The 23,900-nt window shown below is 36.2% G+C and overlaps 1 protein-coding gene across 4 annotated transcripts in view; it reads right to left on the bottom strand.

Moving 5' to 3' along the window:
• ADAM23 (ADAM metallopeptidase domain 23) overlaps positions 1 to 23,900 on the bottom strand; it is a 187,541-nt gene that overhangs the window by 43,255 nt on the left and 120,386 nt on the right. For all 4 annotated transcript variants that reach the window (XM_038585540.1, XM_038585538.1, XM_038585537.1 and 1 more), the window contains 9 exons: positions 23,541 to 23,613; positions 19,779 to 19,855; positions 17,681 to 17,746; positions 10,241 to 10,312; positions 8,064 to 8,227; positions 7,053 to 7,137; positions 6,013 to 6,103; positions 3,558 to 3,606; positions 1,343 to 1,442 (listed from right to left, as the gene is read on the bottom strand). In XM_038585540.1, coding sequence (XP_038441468.1) covers positions 1,343 to 1,442; positions 3,558 to 3,606; positions 6,013 to 6,103; positions 7,053 to 7,137; positions 8,064 to 8,227; positions 10,241 to 10,312; positions 17,681 to 17,746; positions 19,779 to 19,855; positions 23,541 to 23,613 — 777 coding nt within the window. The remainder of the gene's footprint in view (positions 1 to 1,342; positions 1,443 to 3,557; positions 3,607 to 6,012; positions 6,104 to 7,052; positions 7,138 to 8,063; positions 8,228 to 10,240; positions 10,313 to 17,680; positions 17,747 to 19,778; positions 19,856 to 23,540; positions 23,614 to 23,900) is intronic.

Below are 23,900 nucleotides of genomic sequence, written 5' to 3'. Positions count from 1 at the left end.
TTATGCAAAAGCTTTGTGGCCAGTGAATTTGAAAATTCTGGCTTTGCTAGATTTTAGAAAAGTATGATGCATTTACCACGTTCTATGTAATAGCCCTGAGGGGCCTGGTGCCCCTCTAATCAAAAACATTTATATTTCTGCAGTAATACTTATGAATATTTACACTATGAAGGATAATAAAAGTTTTCAGTCCAGGAGAAGTTTTACTGCCTGACGTGTTTTCTGCAAACTCATAAAAAACACTTTCAATTTTCAGACCTTTTTGAATTAAGGAATGATGGATAAGGATTGTGACGCTGTATATATGAATTCTGATGAAATGCCAGTTAACATCATGGACCTTCCCACACAAAGAGACTATATAACAAATAATAAATACACATATGTATTTATGAGATCCATAAATAACTTGGGCTATTTTGTGGCTAGCTGATATTCATTATAGTTCCTGTCTAGGGGAATAGACCACTCAAAAAAATTTTTTAAAAAGCCAGGGAATTGGGGATCCCTGGGTGGCTCAAAGGTTTAGCGCCTGCCTTCAGCCCAGGGCATGATCCTGGAGTCCCGGGATCGAGTCCTACATCGGGCTCCCTGCATGGAGCCTGCTTCTCCCTCTGCCTGTGTCTCTGCCTCTCTCTCTCTCTCTGTGTGTCACTCATGCATAAATAAATAAAATCTTAAAAAAAAAAAAAAAGCCTGGGAATTAGTTATACCCTTAAAGAGATGTCAGTGGAATATGGAATTTTTGTCAGAGAAATGGGTTGAAGCAATATCCCTTAATCTAACTCACAATCTCTAAGCAGCAGGATGAAAATCCTAACGTGTAAATTTCAAAGATATTTTAATTGAAGGGCATTTGTTTCTTTGTTTAGAGGACAAAGTGGGAGGGGTACAGCTAGCACTGAAAAATCAGATTCACAGTAGCAAAACCATGGTTTTATCATTCATTTAAGCAGGACCAGATTTCAACATGATAATGGCTTTTATAATAAATATTAATCTGACTGACAACCCCCCACCAAAGAAAAACCTATTTTCTAAGATAAGTATCTGACATTTGGCAGTGTTCTATTGTAAATAAATAGGCCTTTTTGCAACTGGTTTTATTAAGGCACAGAGCTACTTTTCAACATTTCACAAAGATAAAATGCAAGAATGACTTTTAAGTCTTTTCCCATAATAGATTTGTGACTAGATCCTGAGCAGATCGGAGGTGGCTATGATCACGAAGGTTGTTGCTTTCATAAATGTTATGTACATCAAACACATTTCTCAAAAGCAAGAAAAAAAAAAAAAGAAGAAGAAGAACCAGAGAAATAATTACACTTTCTGAGTTACTAACCTTTGTCGGCCTGTTGAAAAGACAGGCTCCACCCCCTCTTTGTAAAAAGTCTCTATATTCCAAAATGCTGCACTTTGAGAACTTTCGGGAATGGGACACCCTGAGAAAATAAAGAATCAATTATGTAAATAATTTACCAAAAGCAGTCATCAGAGAAGAAAATTAAAACCCTTGAATTAGAACAAAATGTTCACTCTGGATCTAGATGATTCCACACAAATTTTGACAAGGCATTTATGTTCAAATTGCTAAATAAGTATGTGTGGTAGAACTTATAAAAATAGTCTAAGAAAACCACAGATTGGGAGCCAGGTTATCACCTCCTCAGCAGCCAAGCCCTTCTGTACCTGGGCTTGGAAGCGTTTTGGAGAGCTTATCACAAAACTTCTTCACCTAGGCTACATTTTAAAATGTGGTCATTTTTATTTGCTTAGTCTCAGTAAAGGCAAGCACTTTTTGGCCTCTGTCCTGAATAAAAGATGCATGGGAACCTACTAGATTCTACTTAGAGGAAGGAATTGTGACAATCTATTAAAGATTATATAATGTAGGCATCAGCAACACCACTGAAGCAAACAGGAAATCTAAAGAGAAGTATTATACTATTTTTATACACAGACACAAATATGTACACGGATATGTGGATATCTGTTTTTTGCCCACATACACACAGTAAAAACAGAATTAGGCTTAAGCTCCTTCTGATTAGAATTAGGTAATTCTAATTTTTATGCTCAACTTCAAACATACTCATGACTTAGGAATATAGTATGAGCCTGTTTGCGATTCAATTAATCAAACTATCTCTATGTCAGTACATAGGGAGATGTTACACACATGGTTGAGGTTAAACTGAGTCATACACACTGATTCCTTGGGTGTGTTTATCATAGTACTTGATTTGAGAGTGACAGGCCACTTATTCTAGGATGTAATCTAAATGTTTTTTGTATCCTGATGCATGAGGGTAGTATATGGAAGTAGGAAAAGTTTTTGCCATTGTTGACAATAATCTCCTAAAGGAACTATGTGGAAATGCATACTCGAGAAAATATATGTAAACTTTAAATAGTTTTATTATATCCTCTGGGCGGTCAGTCCAAAAATTCATTTAAAAACTGGGAGTTTAGAAGACAGAAGGTGTCTCCCTAGAGAAGCAATACTATAAATGGTGTTACCTTCCTACTATATTGTAGTTCTCAAAAATGTTGTTTAAGCCATAATGTTAGTAAATTATGGTACAAAAACAAGGGGAGCACGCACGCTAACAGTTTCATGTTTAAACCACATTTCTAAAAACATATGTTTTAAAGCAGCCAGCAGAATGGTTGAGTGTCTCTGCAAACCCTCACGCTCACGCTCCCCTTTTCCCCATGAGCAGGACTCCTGGTAGAGGAGTAAGGAAGGGACTCTATACTAGTAGGTCAGGGCTTCTGGCTTCTGGGGCTCCTCAGGATAGGGGGAGGACCAGAAATGGGCGATGTGTTGAACAGATATCTGGCATAGGCACAAGAAGCAGGAGAGACACATGGGTGGGAAAACCTCTTCCATCTAGTAGGAGTGGGCTCTAGCTTAGGGACCCTTCGGTGAATGGCTCCCATGGGGGCAGGGGCCGGGGGCAATATTTCCAGGCCTTGGCTCACAGATGCAACAGCAGCTCCAGGGCAGTGGCTCTGTTCTCAAAGCATCCTCATAAGAAGAGAGGAGATAGGTGAGAAATGTTCAAATGTCTATCAATAGAAGATACCTAATTTAGACACAATAAATCTGTCTTTAAAAAATGCTGTATTGATTATATAAACAGTACGGTACAATTTTTCCTACAGCAAACACGTCTATTCGTGACTTCTTTAAAATATAAATTGACGACTAAATTGATTTTCACGGACTGCTTCAGGCAGACAACTGGCTCTTATTCTAAGTGCACTAAAAAATTAATGTATCTACTAAACTTAGAAGCATTTAATAACGTGCTTTCTTTAAAGGTTAACAGAAGTAGAAGTTGTTATATTTTACTCTTATCAACAACTTTAACTAAAAAATGAAAATATAAGGTGAATTAGTCCTTTCATTTTTAAAATATCAGATATTTAATGATTGAATTTATACTGAGTGCTGAGCCTACAAGACCAGTACCTGAGAGACTCTGCATCTAATTATATGCAGCAATGTCAGTGAAAGGCCTATATCAAATGCAGGTAAAATGAAAATTTACCCTGTTTCCTCCATGATGCAGCCACCCCAGGATTCTGTGCAGTCACACTCTAGACCAATGAAATGATAAAAAGCAACAGAAGAAAAGAGAAACAACAAAAGTCACATCTTTCATTTGCATTGCAACTCTGGAGACAATTCCTTATTTACCAATTCTGTGTCTTGTAGATACAGAATGTAAAATCCCACCAAACAAAAACTATTTCCATTAAATCAAAATTTCTTTATATCTTTTCCAGAAGTATAGGTTATTTCCTAAGACAACAGCTGACAAGAAATACAACTATCCCTCCCTTCATATTTGTGACTCAGAAAACTCAATAAAGTTCCTATTTCCAATGTGTAATAGAAAGTAGCCTGGTCTAGAAACAAAAAGCCTGAGTTCTAGTCCAAGTTCTACCCAGTGAGAGTCCTGCAGGCAAGTGACTTAGTATTTCTTGGGTCTCCCGTATTCCCACCTGGAAAATGGGGAACAGCCTCTCTGCCTATCTCTCAGAGTGGTTCCGGGGGTTCACACAAGATAAGCTCAGGTGTGCGCTCAGTGAGCTGTAAAGCTCTATTGCACAGATGTAATGAGTCACCACTGAAACTTCCCCAACAGAGCACCCTGGAGGTTACAGGAGAGAATCCCATTTGCTAGAATCCCAGTGAGGTTCAGCCAGAGATGTGAAGGACCCTCCGCTAAAAGTTTTAGGAAAAGAGAGTATTCTAAAATAAAAGCACAAATAGTCATTTAAACTAAACAACAATCACAAACTCAACATAGATGCCAGAGACTGACATACTGATGTTGTGATGGGCTATGCTTTCCATTTATTTTTTCCTATTCTCTTTCCTATCATAGACAAAGATATTTTTAAAGAGGGACTTCTCAATGGATTTTTTCAAAGTCAAAGTTCAGAACTAATGAACTATCTACCTAAACAAACAATTCATAAAGGACTAAAACATTTTAGGAAAGAACTACTCCAGGCATTGGGCCTGAACCTCTACTTCTCACCCCACCCTCTCACCCAATTCGGTAACATCCCTCAGCGGACCCCAGCACTGGCCTCTCCCTGGCCCCAGGGTTCTCAAACAAGGTCAGAAATCTGGCCCTATTCTCCTCTGATCTTCAAGCCATCTATCCCAGCTGCTGAAACCCAAAATACCTCCTTTAAAGTGTATTATGTGTTTCCTTGGGAAAGCAAATACCCTGAGCCTAATACCCTGATATTAATAAACGAAAGTTTGTGGATATTTGCTAAATGCCACCAGACTTCATATACCCATAAAGTGATGAATTAATATGCCCATAAAGAGAATCGAGAAGACCCTGGATACGTATTTTGTTTCAAGTTTCCATAACACTATGCATTAATGACAATTATTTGATAGTAGTCAAAAAGACATAAAACGTAGGATAAAGTTACAGTAGAATTTTGTCCTTCTCTTCCTTGGGTTGCTGAGGTGGGCAGGGAGACCTTTACTTTGGGCATCTGATATTTTCACAGAGGGGAGCAGACTTTCACTTAAGAAAATAATTTGAAGGAATACCACAGTCTTCCTTTCCACAAGATCGTATGACTTTTTGTGGGTCCTAGGAACTTTTGCCTCATGCCACCAAAAAAAAAAAAAAAAAAAAGTATTCGAAATTGTATTTTACTAGTTTGTTAGTCTAAAGAGGAATATAATCCAAGTTGGATTTTACTCTGATTTTTAAAGAAATTGAAATTTTTCATGGACTCCTAAAACCATTGTGGGCCTTGGATACTTTGCCACTGGAAGCTCAGTCCCTATCTTTCCAACTTCTTCTCCTCTGATTAATGAAGAGAGTGACACCAGTGGTCACTGGATGCTTTTTTCCACTGGATGGGATCTGAGGCCCTGTTTGGATTCCCTCCTGGCACTGCCTGCCCACTAGAGGGCTATCCTCTACCACCTGCTTCCAGGCTTAAAGGGCCCTAGGGAAGGGCTGCCTGGAGGGAGGCTTGTTCTTGAACCTTTCTGATGGGACCACGTGGGTGAGTTCAGTTAGAGGTAGGTTGGTGGGGAAGTTTAATTAGAGTTGGAGCTCCTTTTGACACTAGACCTAAGCTATTTCCTGATCCAGCTATACTATTACTAACTCCCCAACGGAACTTTATTGGCACCTAGTGTCTACATTCCACTGCTTAGAATCCAGAGGGTGAGTATTCATCCCCTGCCAAACCTCAACACTCTGCAATGTGAGAAAGAGCTGCTCCTGCTCTGAGAAAATGAGTATGATTTTATGAATTTTTAAGGGGAAATATCTACTACTCAAACAGATTAAGAATTACCTTAAATTGCTCACTTGATAGTCTTTTAAGAGGAAGAAGGTATATTACAATTAAACTATAATGAGTTAGGAATGAAAAATATTTATTTATTGACTGGACATGCAGTATACAGACAGAATGGCACATGAGAGTGAATAAGAAGGTCAATGTACATACTTGGCTTTCGGCTAGAAGGTTCCCATTGGATTCCAAGGTTTTGAGCCAGGCTCTGCGATAATACTTGTGCCACTGCCATTGGAAGACCATACTGTTTTTCAGAGTTGAAAGTGTGTGGGAGACATTTGAGAGAGTGCACAAAGCTAGTTATTATTTCTTAATGATCATTACATATCATCTCAGTTCCCTAAATAGAGCCTCACAGCATCAAAAGATGGCATATGCTCCTTATCGCTTCTTCCTTGCAGCTGGGCCCAAGAAGCAGAAAGCCTCTTTTACTATGTGGCATCTCTCAGAACTTGATGCTCTCACATGGAAACATAAAACACAAGCCATAAAAGGCTATGCCCTGATTCAACTCACACCAAACCAACAATAAATTCAACTTACTACAAATATGCCAAGAGAGGTCTTGACTGAATGATGATGGCTGTGGGGATAACCTTATAATACATTCTGGCATTAATCAGGGTTTAGAGATAGTTGGTTCAGCTTTTTGGATGCTGTTGCCAACTGGTGTAAGGATTTCCTTGATATAAAGGAAGGTACTGGAATCCAAACAATAAGACTAAGAAAATATTTGTTCCAATGAATTCTACAGAGAGATAGGTAGAAGGCATAAAGATAAAAATGTACACAGAAAGAAAACAAAGACACTGATTAAATATAATCCTAAACTCTTTGATTTAAATGAGTTAAATCTAACATGCATGGGAGAGCATTATACATTAAAATTATTGGGAAAGGAATAATAAGTTTATAAAAATTTATCTATAGAGGTGAAAAAATCTCTGGACCACTCTTTGGCATGCATTTACCTGATAAACACGAAAAACTATCAATATGAAATGAAGCAATACCTCTTTTTGAACACCAAAAGCCACTTTGGTTTCTATTTACTAATATAAATCACTCATACCTTATTCTCGATGTCACTGTCATTTTAAACAAACCTGAGAAAGATATAAACTAGGCCACAGGGAAGAAAGAGGTCAGATGCAAAGATAAAGCTCTACTTTAAGAAAACTGATCAAATTTACCTCATTCACACCAACTCCCCTTGTGCGAGAACAGACACCTCCAAAGTAACTCAGACTGCTTCTCTTATAGTGGAATGTCACACGCCTAAAGAAAAGGAAGTGCTATCAGAAAACCAATGTAGTGACCATCATATGAACTCTCCCAAGACAGGTTTACTCACTCTTCTACACCGAACGCTGAAATCCATCCTCCCTCAAGAAATCAAAAACTACATTTTAAACACCTTTAGATTTATGTGGTCATAAATATCTTGAAATCTGTGTGATGTGCAGCAATCTCAGTTGAACAACATTAATTGAGCATCTACTAAGCAATGGTTGATTATTATAAACTATAAATTTATAAATTAGTATATATTGCTGATTAGACTGAGAGAAAAAGAAGTAAAGAGCTAAGGTGAGAGACAAGGAAAGAGGACTCTGGTTGGTCTGATTCCAGAATAGAACCTTGGAGAACTGTCTAAAAACAGCTTTTCCATGAGCAGAGAAGGAAACCACTGATTATATCGAAAGAAAGTTTGGTCATCCTTTCCTTTAATGATAAAAATCTCAATTTTATTCAATGGTTCGCCTCAAAAGACTGTATCTCCTGGCCTCTCTTGCAGCTACGTGCAGCATGTACCCAAGAGCCAGGAAATGATTTGTTGGTAAAATGGATATGTCCAAGCTTTCAGAATATCTGCTTTAAAGGAGCTCATTCAGCTGGAAGGAGGGCTCTTTTGCACTCCTCCCTGCCTGTATTCCTGATGCTTATCATAAAGGCTTGTGCACCAGCAGCCACCTTGAATTATGAGTTGACCTGGAGGATGGAAAGTGTGAAAGTAAGAATGTGCTCTGAAGGTAAATCTTACTACCACGGAACTACCATCCCAGCACCAGACAACTTACCTCCCTGCTACTGAGGTAACCAGAGAGAGGACTCAATTCAAGATCAACACACTGACGTGTAACTTAACAGATATAATTAAGGGGATAAAGATAAATGTCAACACATAGACCGCAGGTACATACGAGATGAGGTGCACAGCATCAGCATGTTGTTTGATACGCTGTCGGTATTTGGAAAATTCATGAAGCATCTGCACAGGGTTGGTGGTGATCTCGATATGATCCTTCTCAGTCCAGGTCTCTACAGCCACCAGGACAACCCTGGTATTGAGCTGCTCCTTGTAAATCTGAGGGTATACAACAGGACAGGTGCAGGAGGAAACACTGGGTCAAACATGCACAGTCAGTGATTCAGAGTCAGTGGAAGGACAGGAGGGGAGGTGAGAGGAGAACATGAGGTCACGATTAGCTCATCATAAAGAATCATCTTCCCTTTCTCATTTTCAAGAGCAAAAAGAAAGGAAGAAAGAATAATCACACAACTCAGCCTCTCCTACACTATTTCAATCCCAAAGCAGCATATTTATTGGCCAGGTATCTCACTAGGGGATGGACAGTAGGGATGTCAAGATTCTAAAGTCTGGACATAAATTCAAAACAGGATTTAGTAAAATCACTCTTCCAAACCTCACAGGAGGTAACACGTTGGAGCCTGACCTACTGGCTCTGAGTTAAGTGCAGTATGACCAGTCATTCCTGCAGGACTGGAACGGATCACTAAATCCTTGGACAATCACCAGCAACATGGCTGGCTTGCCCTTGGAGGCCCTGTGACAGGACACGTTAAATAACACTGTGGGGGAATCAAGAGCTGGCTAAAAGAGGAACACAGCACATTCGTATCACCCACTTCCCCCTAACCACAGGGTGGCATCACTCGCAATATTTCAATTGCATCTTTCTGTTCTCTTTCTCTCCAAAAGCTAAACATTTTACACAATTAAGCAACTTTAAAGACTGCTGTCATTTTGTCCTATTTTCAAGCTAATTCAGAAAATAATGGATGATCTTTGAATACATCAAAGAAAGGGAATATCATCGTCCCTAAGTCAATCTGAAGCTATGATGATTTTATAACAAGCGAGTTAAATATGATGTCTTTTAAAAATTAGTTGGTTGGCTTCAGAACCTTATATGATCACCCAAAATAAAAATTCCACTTTGCAAGATGTGGCTCTATTCAACCATAGTCGAATGACGGACACAGAGATGCTACCAAGTCAACAGCTTTGGCAACAAAAAAAAAGTGTGTTTAATATTCTTTTTTTCCATATTCACTTCAGTTTTCTTCTGAGATGACTGCTGACAAGAGCTGAAATTACAGAAGATTAATAAACCAGGTGTAAACTGGCTTTAAGAATTTCAATCCTAACTCTATATGATACACTGTGTCCATCCACCTGTATTATATCTTTATTCAGCTGTGCCTACAGCTATCATATGTTGTGAGTGATCGAAGGTTTGGGGGACTGTTTCAAAGACAGAAAAGAAGGCAGTTCTTTGGAGAAAATAAGTATCATTTAGATAGTTGGCAATTCATAAAAAGTTTTTTATTTCCCAATTAAGAGGGAACATACAATAAATATCAGATAAAAATAGATTTAATTGAACAAAATAGCACTTTACATTAGAATACAAAGTAGTATGTTATATTTAATCTACGACTAACCAAATTGAACTATGTATTGGAACATAACAGATAATATTCACATCTGTGGAATTCTACCTAGATCAGGAAAAAGGAAGAAAATATTAACCATTATTCTCTGTAATTTACAAAATGAGAGGGGGGGAAATACCGATATGAACGATTTATAGAGTTAGAAGTCTTTGTAAGGAGATACATATTTTACTGTTTCAAAAAGTTTTATTTTGAGGACTGCACTTAATTCTGTCATCCAGAAATAAAATCTGAAGCATTTACCACTAAGAAAATAAATTTGAGGTTTTTTTTTTAAAAAAAACAAACCTTGTATTTCCTATATTCTCCAAACCTACTCCACCTCAATCAATTAGCTCTCTTGCAATATATTTAAGACAATAGGCTCAACTGGTTATCATTAACAGAGTCTCATTTGCCAAGTGTAATTGACGCTCTTTTTAGCAGATAATTTTCTCTAGTGTTTTTGCCCTTCTAGACAAAGAGGTGTAGGTATCACTTAGAATAATTATTTAGCCAGATGATCTTAAGGATGGCATTTTTACTTTTGCCCAAGGAAGAATTAAAGTAACAAGGAAATAACAAATATATAAACCATTCTGTCTTGGAAAAATAGGTTCAAGAAAACTGGGATACTTACAGAATCCACAAGGTTGACCACGGACTTTGCAAAGTTATTGGTGTGTGCATGAGAAGAGCGATACTTCTTATACTGGAGGGGAAAAGGATAAATCAGTCACTACCAAATCATAACTTACTGGAAATTTCACAATTCAGTAAAAGCAGACACCTCAGAGCAATAGTACAAATGGGGATTAAAAATAGACAATTTAACTTGTGCCATGTTGGATATGGTGGTGTTCTACTTGATTTCTCTGTTAGGAAGCAAAACTCCATTTAAAACACCTGTACCACCTCCAAGTATGGCGAGAACCTATAGACATCTGTATGAGAAGCTTTATGCCTGAGAAATTGTTAATTCAGTCTTAATGTCTACAAAGGCAATCTTTTTGTTTTCACCGAAACCACCTTTACAGTTTACCTTTGTAAAGGCTAAGCCAAGAAATGTAGTACCAACTGGACACCCTTCTCCCTTGAAACTCAAGATCAGATACAGATCAAGAAAATTTCGTAGGCAGCGCTTTAGATACTGTCTATGACATAGAATGCATATTTTATACATCTAAGTATATTCTCTCAGAAGAATGCCTCCATCAAATGAAGCCTTTCGCTTTTGACCTGTTCCATGTCAGAACAAAGGAGGGACAAGAAGGAAAAATGAAGTACATGTATAGTTTAAGATGGTTTATGGTTATTTATGATTATTTAAGAAAATAAATAAAAATAAGTTAATAGAACAATTCTATAACAACACCCGGAGGGCTAAAGTTTTAACAAAGAATACTACACAGTATATCTTTGAGAGGACATTTGAAAACTGAAGTCTAGGGGCACCTGGGTGGCTCAGTGGGTAAGTGTCTCCCTCAGCCTGATTCTCCCCCTCTGCCTCTCTCTCTGCATCTCTCATGAATAAATAAATAAAATCTTTTAAAAAGACAAACAAAAAAAGAAAACTGAAGTCTATGACAGGGGGATCACACCATCTACTGAGGAAAAAGGAAAACATACTCAAAACTACCAAATCAGATTTGCACCATAAATCTTCAAAATCTACTTTTAATCATAATTATTAAAATTACAATTTTTCATAAAGATTAAAAATGTTCCTACACTGGAAACTCCTGAAATTCCTTTTTTCCCTCCTTTGCCCACTTTCACATTATAAGTTTGTCAGGCTCCCTTCATTTCATTCTCTTCACCCTGGGTACTATGTTTTTTTAAAACAAATAATGTGTCTTCATGTTTACATACTTGATATTTATTTTTTGTAATGCTTTATGCACTGACAACCCATGAAAAAGGAGCAATAAATTAGTACTGTTACTGATAGCATTCACTAATTTATCACCATTTACACTGATAACACTGGCTATATAGTGTGAATGCTTGTATCCCCCCAAATTCCTATGTTGAAATCCTAACTCCCAAAATGATGGTTTAGGAGGTGGGACCTTTGGGAAATGCTTTGGTCATGAGGTGGAGCCCTAATGAATGGGACTAGTGCCTCAAAGGAAAGTCCAGAGAGCTCCCTTGCCCCTTCTACTAGATAAAGTGGAGCACAGCAGGTGCTGGCTATGAATTGGGAAGCAGGTCCTCACCAGAACACAACCATGCTGGCACCATGATATTGGGCTTATCAGCCCTTATATGGTGAGAAATAAATTTCTATTACTCAAAAGACACCGTCTGCAGTGTTTTGTTATAGCAGCCTGAACGGACTCAGACTTGATGTTATTGCTGCCACCATGTATCATAATCTGATCTAAACTGTCTTCTTGTATTATTTTATAGTAAACATCAATCGGTGCATGTAACTGGCCCAAAAATATCAGATTAATCTAAAAATCTTAAGGCACTTTAACAGAGTTTTCAAACCTAGCATAAAGAAGTTGTTGTAGATAGCTAAGCATTTTAAGTTGTCCAGCAAATTCCACACATTAAAAAATTTCTAAGATATCTTTTAAAGTAAAAGCAGAAGTCGCAACCTTAAGTCCCTTTGGGGTGATGAAAAGGTTAAAAGTCTCGACATTAAGAAGCACACATCATAAAAAAGAAAGGAAAAATATTAACTGATACCTATTCTAAGGCGGTGGTCTTATATTATCTATTATAATTAACTTAATTTTGCTTCTGAACATTAATTTGTCCATTTTCGAGGCTTCTTTTTGTAGTATAATGATTATGGGAAAACATGACATACACGTTTACAAAATTAACAAAATTAGGTCTTTTTTGAAGTCTATCAAAACGTGATGCTTTTTCACTTTTTTTTCATATTTCATAATTTCCACATTTCTTACTTCCTTTAAAGAAAGTTCCCTCTGGTGTGGGGTAAGTGAATAGAAAGGGTCAAACATGGAAGCAAGAATCCAGGTAAAAGATAATGAAGGCTGGACATCTGCAGAAGTGAGTGGACACACTACGAAGGTAGGGTTCCCAGGACTTGGTGATGTATAGGATGTGGAAGGTGAAGAAAGAGAATAATAAAAGATGACTCCCAGGTCGAACTAGCACAGCTGGGGGAATAGTGGTGCCATTTAAAATAATGAGAAAGAGGGATGCTGGGTGGCTCAGCGATTGAGCATCTGCCTTCAGCTCAGGGCATGAATGATTCTGGAATCTGGATCGAGTCCCACATCGGGTTCCCTGCAGGGAGCCTGCTTCTCCCTCTGCTTCTGTCTTTGCCTCTCTCTCTCTCTCTTTCATGAATAAGTAAATCTAAAAAAAATAAAATAATGAGAAAGACTAGGCGAAGAGAAGCTTAGGATTTAGGGAATCAAAAGTTCTGATTTAGAAATATTACACATTATTCAATATTGAAGCCAGAATGCAAGTAGACAGTTGGATATGTTAAGTACTGACTCAGGAGGCTAGAGGCATAAAGTAGAGGCATTGAAATTATGATATATATTTTTTAAGATTGTATTTATTTATTTTGAGGAGGGGAGGGGCAGAGGCCAAGGGAGAGAGAACAGAATCTCCAGCAGACTTCCCACTGAACTTGGAGCCCAACGTGGGGCTCGATCTCACAATCCTGAGATCATGACCCAAGCTGAAACCAAGAGTCACATGCTTAACCGACTGAGCCACCCAGATGTCCTTAAAGTCATGGTATTATTTAAAGATTGAGACTGGAAGTGGTCAAGTTGGGGAGTGCTATAGAAAGAAAAGATAGATCAAAGCCAAGCTATGAGCATTCCCCTAATTCTAGAAATCAGAGGTGCAAAACTAGGAAGGAACAGCCAGTGAGGAGAGCTGTTGCATCACAGAAGCCAAAAGATGAAGAAAATGTTTCAAATAGGGGAGCGTGGGATCCCTGGGTGGCGCTGCGGTTTGGCGCCTGCCTTTGGCCCAGGGCACGATCCTGGAGACTCGGGATCGAATCCCACATCGGGCTCCCGGTGCATGGAGCCTGCTTCTCTCTCTGCCTGTGTGTCTGCCTCTCTCTCTCTCTGTCTGTGACTTAAATAAATAAATAATAAATAAAATATTAAAAAAAACAAATAGGGGAGCGTAATCACCCGTGTCCACTGCTGCTGAGAAAGCACAAAAGAGGACAACTAGCAATACCCACAAGATTTGTTCACTTGAAGTTCCACTTACTTGAGCAGCTAGGATTTACTAGGATCTATAAGTGTCTCTCCTATAACAAATATTTGCTCCTCACAAGTCTGTGAGGTGGGTTTTATTAGCCCCATTCTAGAATGTGGACAGTGAGGTTCAAAGAGGACAAAGAAGTCATCCAAGGTCACACAGCTGGAATTCAATGGCCTCCTCTGGGTTGAGATAGGAGATAAACTTTTCCAGTTAACAATTCTTATAAAATAGTTTATGTATATTCCAAATAAATCACAATTCTTGATGAGAACTCAGAGTTTGTTCCCGTGCTTATAAAGTATAGCAGTTTTTAAATAGGGTTCAAATTGAAAAATATTTGAGTTATAACATACTTGTACTCTCTGATGAATATGTAAGGATACAGCAAAAATGTAAGCAAAACTTTTTTCATGCACTTTAAAATATTTTAACCAATTTTCTATTAGAATAGGCTTTTCATATTTATATTTAGCTCAAGTTCAAGTGGCTCAAAGAAATGTTTGCAGACCCTTATCAAGGCTATAATTGGCTCACAAATTAGGTTCCACCAGCCAGCTACCAAGATGCTGTCTACAAAATTGAGGGATTTTCCTTTCCTAATTGAAAGCCACTGATAACATGATGCTTCCTCAAAATAAGGTGTCTGCCTCTTTTAGGGAGCCAATATTGGGTTACTCTGAATTAAAGAGATTAGCTTGAAAGTGAATGTAGGCAAAATGTTTCTATATCCTGCATGAATGAGAAATAATTTTTCATACAAAGAAAAATGTGCAATCTCCATTTATGATAAAACTTACTTTCACATTTTGTAATCACTGAAAATAATTTACATTTAAAGTGCCAAATTTATTTTTCCTTCCTGAACAATTACAACCCTTAAAGAAATTTGCTTTTTGAAAAAAATTAAAATTAGAGCTTGATGACAGTTATCAAAACAACTGTGCCGCCTCATCTAGCACAAAGATGGCATGATGAGTCATTTCAAGGATGATCATTCTAAAACCAATAGTAAATCTCCAAGGTATTAAAAAAACAGGTGTTAATTATTCTAGTTCAGTTTTACTTTCAAAATGGGAGTTTCAGTACTCTGATCCATGTTCTGGTTTACTCCTTCTTTGTAGCAATCAAATGCAAAAACAATCTTCATTTTTGTAATTTCATATAAAGCACACCTTAAAAGAATTTTTTTCTCGCCTCTCAAAAGAAAAAAATCCTTATAAAATGACACACTTATTTGGAACTAGAATGTAACCTGGTCTCAAAACAAAAGGAATATTTTGTCCTATTAGCCTAGATGTAGTATTTATTTAAATAGTAGAAATCATCTTATGTAATTTCTTTCCATATTAGGTATTATTACTACTCAAAAATAGAGCTTTCTTTTTTTTTTTACATCTCTTACTATGTATTCCTTCCAAGTTTATCAGTGCAAATTACAGTTCTGTTTTTCTAGTTTCAAAGATAGATGAACAGATAAGAACTAGTTCTCATTCAATTTTAATAATAATAATAATAATAATAATAATATAATTACCAAGGTTTACCATTAACAAATTTGGTAGCATAAAGAAGGTAACTTTATCACAGAATATATGGTATAATGTGCAGAAAATTTCCTTATACGAATATGATATTTTAAGTGGGAGGGTGCTATTTTATTATTCATTTAAAAGGATTAAGAAATAAATTTAGAGTATTCAATATTTTTAAAAAATTATCTTTTCCTATTTTTACAGTTACTGACATCTACTCTGATTGATACCATTATGTATATTCCTACTAGAGTATGGTGGAATAGGAGTCGTGGAGATGCAAGTCATGGGCTGGAAAAGTGTTCTATCCATTCCCAGCTCCATGTGAATGTACTTTGTGAATTTAAAGGCATTGCATGTATCATAATTATTCCTTCCACTACCTTAAAAGTATTTGTATAATGGATATGAGAAAAAGCATAAGTGTCTAAAGCCATAGTTTCGCAATATGCCACAATGCTAAGGAGTGAGAATCAGCTACAAAAAAACTTCAATGCCTCAATCAACAAAAATACTTCAGATGAAAAAATTATCTTGGGGTTTCAAGCAAATTAGTGTCCTTCTGAAACTGCTAGTTTAGCCTTCATTATCTAAAATGGTTGTCTACACATTTGGTTTTCTTTCCTACCAGAGAGGACTTCTCCACTGTTTCTTCTAACAATATGTCAAGCAATATATTTAAAAGCCCCTGGAAAATAAAATAAATCTGCATATAAAATTAGCAGGTATCCTACTGAATAATACTCAACATAACTGAACTAATACTTGGCAATTAATAGAAAATGTCTGCTAACATACAGAGTCAAATAAAAGTATAAAAATAAAAGAAGTAAAAAAAATTAAGTCACCATATTTTTAAATATATGGTTTCAAGGCCTTTTCTGAGTAATTCTACTAATCTTATTCTATCATCTACTAATCTAATTTTGTCTCCTTAAAGCAAAACAAGTACTTAATGATATATACAAAGCAATCTGAATTTTTGTTGTAATCTTTTATAAGTTTTTCACCCATATCTGACTTTCAAGTATTTCTTAAAAGATTTTCATCTTTCCAGAAATGTAATTCAGTTTTCATAAAAACAACTACTCTTTGTCTTGGTTTATACAATTTCTTAAATTATATAATTACAACAAGAAGTACAACTAGCCTAACACAGTCTGAAAAGTGTAGCAATGGGGTGCGAGAGACCGCTCCCAATGGTTCACAGGAGTCCACTGGATGCAACTTTTCCCAACTCCTCATTTAGTGACCTCACTTCAGTAACCTGAAAGCAGCCACGATGGGAGTATCTACACCACAGGTATCAGCAAACATTATAAATCAAGGCTTTTTCCCAGAGAGCTAGGTGTTACACATTTAAGCATACCCCAAGTGTTGGTTATACTAGCAAACAGCCTACTGGACAAGACTTTTTAGAAAGCTCTAGGCTTCAGGCAATCTATGAGAGACATGATTAAGTAAAACATGGTTAAGAAATTTTCTACTCAGGGCGCCTGGGTGGTTGAGTTGGTAGAGCATCTGTCTTCAGCTCCAGTCATGATCCGTGGAGTCCTGGGATGGAGCCCCATGTCAGGCTCCCTGCTTGCAGGGAGCCTGCTTCTCCCTTTCCCTCTGCCCCTCTCCCTGACTCGTGCTCACTCTCTCTCCCTCTCAAATAAATAAATGAAATCTTTGAGAATAAAAAAGAAAGAAAAGGTTTCTACTCTATTTTCAAGAAGGGCAAATGGAGGCAATAATTATTTTTCATGTTTCTTAAATGTTACTGAGATGACCCATTAAATCACAGTTTACTTTAATAAAAGTAACACAGTATTACTCATCTTTCCAAAATTTAAAGAAGATAAATCATCAAGTATAGTCTCTTTGGATATGCCTTTATTATGCATCTTTACTTCCCATAATTATATCTGCCACAAGTCATAATTAGGAAGAAAAAAACAATGTTCTCAGAACAAAGATGGAATAAAATTGGAAAGTAGTGCCCAAATACGTAGATGAAAAAAGTAGAAAATAAGAATTTTATTTATTTATTTATTTATTTAAAATAAGAATTTTAAAGAAAGGTATGTAAAAGATGTCAAACGAACAGTTAAATCCATTCATTAAAGCCACTAATTAAAAAGAAAGTTTAGAGTTGTGAAAATACTATAAAACCCAATGTTTCCCAACACCATGAAATACATCGTCATTCAATAATTTTAAAGAAATAAAGCATCTAAATATATTGACCCTAATAAGAAATAAATAATGATTAAGTATAAAGTGAAATGTATTCTTTCTTAGGCAAGCTGTCAGGTCTAAAACTCACTGATTCTTTATATTCTTACCGTTTTGTGATCATTAACAATCATAAGTTCCAAATATTTCATTTCTTCAAACACACCACGAGATGGCTGTGGAATATAAAAATTTAGTCAGAATGGTGGTGGATACATCTCTGATGCTCACTACTAACTTGTAGATCGACTATGAATTTCAAAAAAAAAATTGCTTTGCTGCCTACATTATAAACACCCTGGAAGAAACTTGGTCAGCAAAATCAAAGAAAGTGATTGTAAAGTGTGGATAAATACTCAAGTATTCATAAAAGAATTATATTTAATTATCATTAAAATACTCATCAAGATAGAGAAAAGCCCATGTTATTTTTTAATAGATTTTTTTTTCATTTTTAAGTAATCTCTACACCCAACATGGGGCTCAAACTCATGACCCCAAGATCAAGAGTCACATGTTCTACCAACTGAACCAGCCAGGCGCCTCCAGCGCATGTTATTTTCATATGTAAAAATATTCTAGAGAAAAATGTACAGTATAATTCTGCTAAAATAAATAAATATCTATTTCTTTGGCATTAAAATATGATAAAAAAGATTCTTATCTACTTAAAACTTCAAAGGAAATCTACTTAAAACTCATTTAATAAGAATAGTACAGTACATGTGGAACAGCTATCAATATAGTCAAAAGAAACATTAACTCAAAGGAGTGAAATTTTAATAATAATGTACTAAATCTTAACCACACAACTTCTCAAAGGAACAAACATTGACAATTACTATTTTCTAAATTCTTCTAAATTTTCATTGTTACTACATAATTTTAAGAGCAAGTGCCAAACATTTTAGTTTTCATTTGGACTTTTTTTGAAACTGGAAAATCAGTAATGATGACTCTTTTTTCCTTATGTACTAGATCCTTGATCTGTTTATATTTGATAAGAGTGGAATGTAGTGAAGTGTCAGAGGCCTATATAAAACTTATTATTGGGATCCCTGGGTGGCGCAGCGGTTTGGCACCTGCCTTTGGCCCAGGGCGTGATCCTGGAGACCCGGGATCGAATCCCACATCAGGCTCCCGGTGCATGGAGCCTGCTTCTCCCTCTGCCTGTGTCTCTGCCTCTCTCTCTCTCTCTGTGTGACTATCATAAATAAATAAAAATTTTAAAAAAACTTATTATTACCAACCACATCTTCAAGAGTAAGAAAAAAAAAAAACTCTAAGTAGAGAAACAAAATTTGTAACCATAATCACCACAATGTGAAGATAGGCTCATAAAAGAGAGGACGATTTAACCTGTAACTAAGTTTCTGATGACTGGTAGTCTAATTTTTTCACCAAAAAATACATTCAGCAAAACATTATCTAAAATGTGCAATTTTCAGTATAATTACTCATTAAGTTATCTAGTAAATTACCATGTAATCTATATGCTGTGGAATTAATTCTCAGTTACATAGCATTCACCATGTAATTACGAAACAGTCCCCATCATTACAGCTTTCTAATCTATTATGAAAAAGACTAGGAACATAATTTCAGTTACAAAGCTCCTATACATTTATCAATACATGGGAGCTATACTACAGTTGTTGCTTATATAATTACATGATTCTTATTTAGTAACCGTCATGATACTAATGGTCAAATAGTTCCTCAGAAAAAACATATCTAGTTTCAAATTCTGGTACAAAAGAGCTTTAAATTTGAAAGAAATACAAATAAGCATCATTAGCCAACATTTTAAAACCTAACACTTCCCCTTACTTTTTTGGTTAACAAAAATGTTTCATATGATGTTATATAAGTCATATAAAAAAGTCTGCTGTAGTTTTAATAGAAAAAAATGCACTGCCATCTTCATAAGAAAATGTTTTGAGTATGAAGCTAAAACAATACATTCCTCATATGACATCAGAGTTCAAGGGACACTGTAACCAGTTTACATCAAATAGAAAAAGCTGAATTAAAAGCAATATGCCTGTAAGACTCAAAACACAGGAGGAATTTGGTTTGTTGTTTTGGTTTGCAAGAGGAAGTTGCCCAAATCTAAACTGTTTTAGATAAACTAAGATACTGTGTGATTTCAGGCACACAATTTAACTGAGTGAAGTGGCCCCATCTGTGATTCAATGCCACACTCACATTCACTGCTCTCTTCCTTCTCCTTTTCAACCATTGTAATTCAGACAGAAAGGGCCACTGGTCATTGCTTTCCAGACCTGTGTAAAAGAGAAAGAAATACAAAAATGTATACCTAACTATAGTGCAATGGCATTATGTTTTTAAAATATTGTATGAAAGTACCAAAACTAAGGCAGGAAGAAACAGAAAATTTGAACAAACCAATTACCAGCATTGAAATTTAATCAGAAATCAAAAAACTCTCCCCAAAATTAAAATTCAGAACCAAATGGTTTCACAGGTGAATTCTACCAAACATTTAAAGAAGAGGTAATACCTATTCTTCTCAATCTATTACCAAAAAAAGAAGAGGAAAGAAATTCTAAATTCATTCTATGAGACCAGTATAATAACCCTGATACCGAAATCAGATAAAGACTATAGACCAATATTCCTGATGAACGTAGAAGCAAAAATCCTCAACAAAATATTAGCAAACTGAATCCAATAATACATTAAAAAATCATACACCACAATCATGTGGGATTTCTTTCCAGGACCCCAGTATGTTTCAATAGTCACAAAACAGTCAACATGATGCATCACATCAGTAAGAGAAAGCATAAAAACCACATGATCATTTCAATAGATGCAGGGAAAGCATCTGACAAACTACAGCATCTATTCATGATAAAAATTCTCTGCAAAGCCGGGTCTAGAGGGAACAACCTCAACATGATAAAGGCCATATATGAAAAACCCACAGCCAATATAATACTCAATGTTGAAAAACAGAGCTTTTCTCCTAAGGTCAGGAACAGGACAAGGATGCTCACTCTCACCACTTTTATTCAACATAGTGCTGGAAGTCCTAGCCACAGTAATCAGACAACAAAAAGAAATAAAAGGTATCCATCTTGGTAAGGAAGCAGTAAAACTCCCACCATCTGCAAATGACATAATACTATATATATAAAACCCAAAAGACTCCACCAAAAAACTACTAGAACCGATAAATGACTTCAATAAAGTCACAGGATACACTATCGATGTACAGGAATCTGTTGCCTTCCTCTATACTAATAATGAAGCAGCAGAAAGTGAAATTAGGAAAACAATCCCATTTACAATTGCACCAAAAACAATAAAATATCTAGGAATAAACTAAACCAAAGAGGTGGAAAACCTGTACTCTGAAAACTACAAAACTCTGATGAAAGAAATTCAAGATGATGCTAAGAAATAGAAACACATTCCATGCTCATGGGTTGAAAGAATAAATATGGTTACCCAAAGTAATCTACAGATTTACTGCAATCCCTATTAAAATACCAATGCATTTTTCTCAGAAATAGAAACAACTAATCTTAAAATTTGTATGGAACCACAAAAGACCTCAAATAGCCAAAGCAATCCAGAAAAAGAAAAACAAAACTTGAACTATCACAATTCCAGATTTCAAGTTATATTACAAAGTGGTAGTAATTAAAACAGTATGGTACTGGCATAAAAACAGACACAGAGATCAATAGAACAGGACAGAAAATCAGAAATCAACCCACAATTACATGGTGAACTAATCTTCAACAAAGGAGGAATGAATATAAAATGAAAAAAAAGAAAATCTCTTCAACAACAGCCTCACACAAAAGAATGAAACGGGACTACTTTATTTCATCACACACAAAAATAAACTCAAAATGGGTTAAAAACCTAAATGTGAGGCCTAAAATCATAAACATCCTTGAAGAGAGCACAGGCAGTAATTTCTCTGACATCAGCCATAGCAACATTTTTCTAGATATGTCTCCTGAGGCAAGAGAAACAAAATAAAAAATAAACTAATGGAACGCTCTCAAAATAAAATGCTTTTGCACAGCAAACCATCACCAAAACTTAAAGGCAACCTACTGAATAGAAGGTATTGGCAAATAACATATCCGATAAAGAACTAGTATCCAAAATATGTAAAGAACTGATACAACTCAACACCCAAAACCCAAATAATCCAATTAAAAAATGAACAGAAGACGGGCGCCTGGGTGGCTCAGTCAGTTAAGTGTCCAGCTTTTGATTTTGGCTCAGGTCATGATCTTGGGGTCATGGGATCAAGGCCTGCATTGCACTACAGGGTGGGCATGGAGCTGGCTTGGGCTTCTTTCTCTCCCTCTCTCTGTCCCTTCCCTCCTGTATGCACTCTCTCTCCAAAAAAAGATGTAAAAAAACAGACAGAAGATATGAACAAACATTTCTCCAAAGAAGACATCTAGATGCCCAACACACACACGAAAAGATGATCAATATCATTCTTCATCAAGGAAATACAAATCAAAACCACAACGAGATAATCGCCTCACACCTGTCAGAATGGAAAAAATCTAAAACACAAGAAACAACAAGTGTTGGCGAGGATGTGGAGAAAGAGAAACCCTCTTGCACTGTTGGTGGGAAATACAAGCTGGTGCAGCCACTCTGGCAAATGGTACAGTGGTTCCTCAAAATGTTAAAAACAGAACTACCCTACAATCCAGCAATCACACTACTAGGTATTTACCCAAAAAATATAAAAACACTAATTCAAAGGGATACATGCACCCTATGTTTATTGCAGCATTATTTAAAATACCCAAACTATGGAAGCAGCCCAAATGTCCATCAATAGATGAAAGGATAAAGATGTGGTATACACACACACACACACACACACACACACACACTGGCATATTACTCAGCCATACAAAAGAATGAAATTTTGCCATTTGCAACAACAGGGATGGAGCTAGAGAGTATAATACTAACCAAAATAAATTAGAGAAAAACAAATACTATGAGATCTCACTCATAAGTGGAATTTAAGAAACAAAACAAATGAACAAAGGAAAAAAAGAAAGGGACAAACCAGGAAACTCAACTATAGTAAACAAACTGATGTCTACCAGAAGGGAGATGGGAGGAGGGAATGAGTAAAGTAGGTTATGGGGATTAAAGAATATACTTATCATGATGAAAAAAAAATAAAATAAAAATACTACGTGGAGAAATAGCAGCATTAATAGCACACATCACCTCAAAATCAAAATAAACCAAGGTGAAAAACGTACGCCTGTCATTAAACATTTCACATTCTCATGGTCACAAATCAAATTCTATTTGTAATGCACAGATTATAATTTATAATTCAAATATCATTTTCTTCAACATCATCAAAATGTAATGGGCCATTCAAGATTCATTGGAATATGCATATTTGACCTACAATCACCTGACCCTCAATATCTGAAAATTTAAGAGCATTTCAGTGTGCTAAATTCATTTGAGATTTAAAAATAGTGTATGGCATAAGATTTTGCATAAATTATTAAAGGCTTTTGGCATTAATATACAGAAGTAATATCACATAACCCAATAATCCAAAAGAAGCTTTTGTCAACATCAGCATGCTTAAGATGCCTTGGGACCAGAGCGTAAGAGAGAGACAATATAAACTGTCAAAAAATCAGTAAACTGCCAGGGAAATTTAAGGATGAGCTTCATTACAAATCACCATTAAATTTAGCCACACTGTCTGGTTCCTAACAGAGGTTTACCCCTGGGCTTCATATGTCACCATTTCCATCGGCAATGACTATCTGTGCACACACCAGTCACAATCTATTCCCCTGCCCACCCACACTACTGACCACAGAGCATTTCTACTGCCCAGTAAGCCTGGTCTGCACCCAGTTTCATCGAGGCACACCTCCTATTACATAAGATTAAATGGCTACCTTAATTAAAACTTACTGAGATTCTTCATTTGCTTAGAATATTGTCCTGCCAAGCTTTTCTGGATTATATGTGGTCGACCTGTGCTTTTCTGTAACAAAAACAATTGTAGACAATTAAAAAGCAAGATGTGATTAAGCTTCTCTGGAACAGTGTTAGAACTTTCTCCAATATCCTTCTTTAAATGGGAACATTTATATGCTAATGTTTTCGCTATCAAAAATAAAAAGTACGTCTTATTGAAACTTTAATTCAAAAAAACAGAGCACCATCCAATTGCCCCAGTGTAGATAAAAGCATAGTTTCATTAGCTTCTCTGCAACCTCAGCTTTCTTCAAAGCCATGAATAGGAAATTCACAAGAAAGAAACAAACAGTG

The sequence above is a fragment of the Canis lupus genome, chromosome 37 (assembly GCF_011100685.1).
Source record: "Canis lupus familiaris isolate Mischka breed German Shepherd chromosome 37, alternate assembly UU_Cfam_GSD_1.0, whole genome shotgun sequence".
Taxonomy (NCBI): Eukaryota; Metazoa; Chordata; class Mammalia; order Carnivora; family Canidae; genus Canis; species Canis lupus.
Note: the sequence above shows the minus strand (reverse complement) of the source record. Positions and strands in the feature narration are given on the sequence as shown.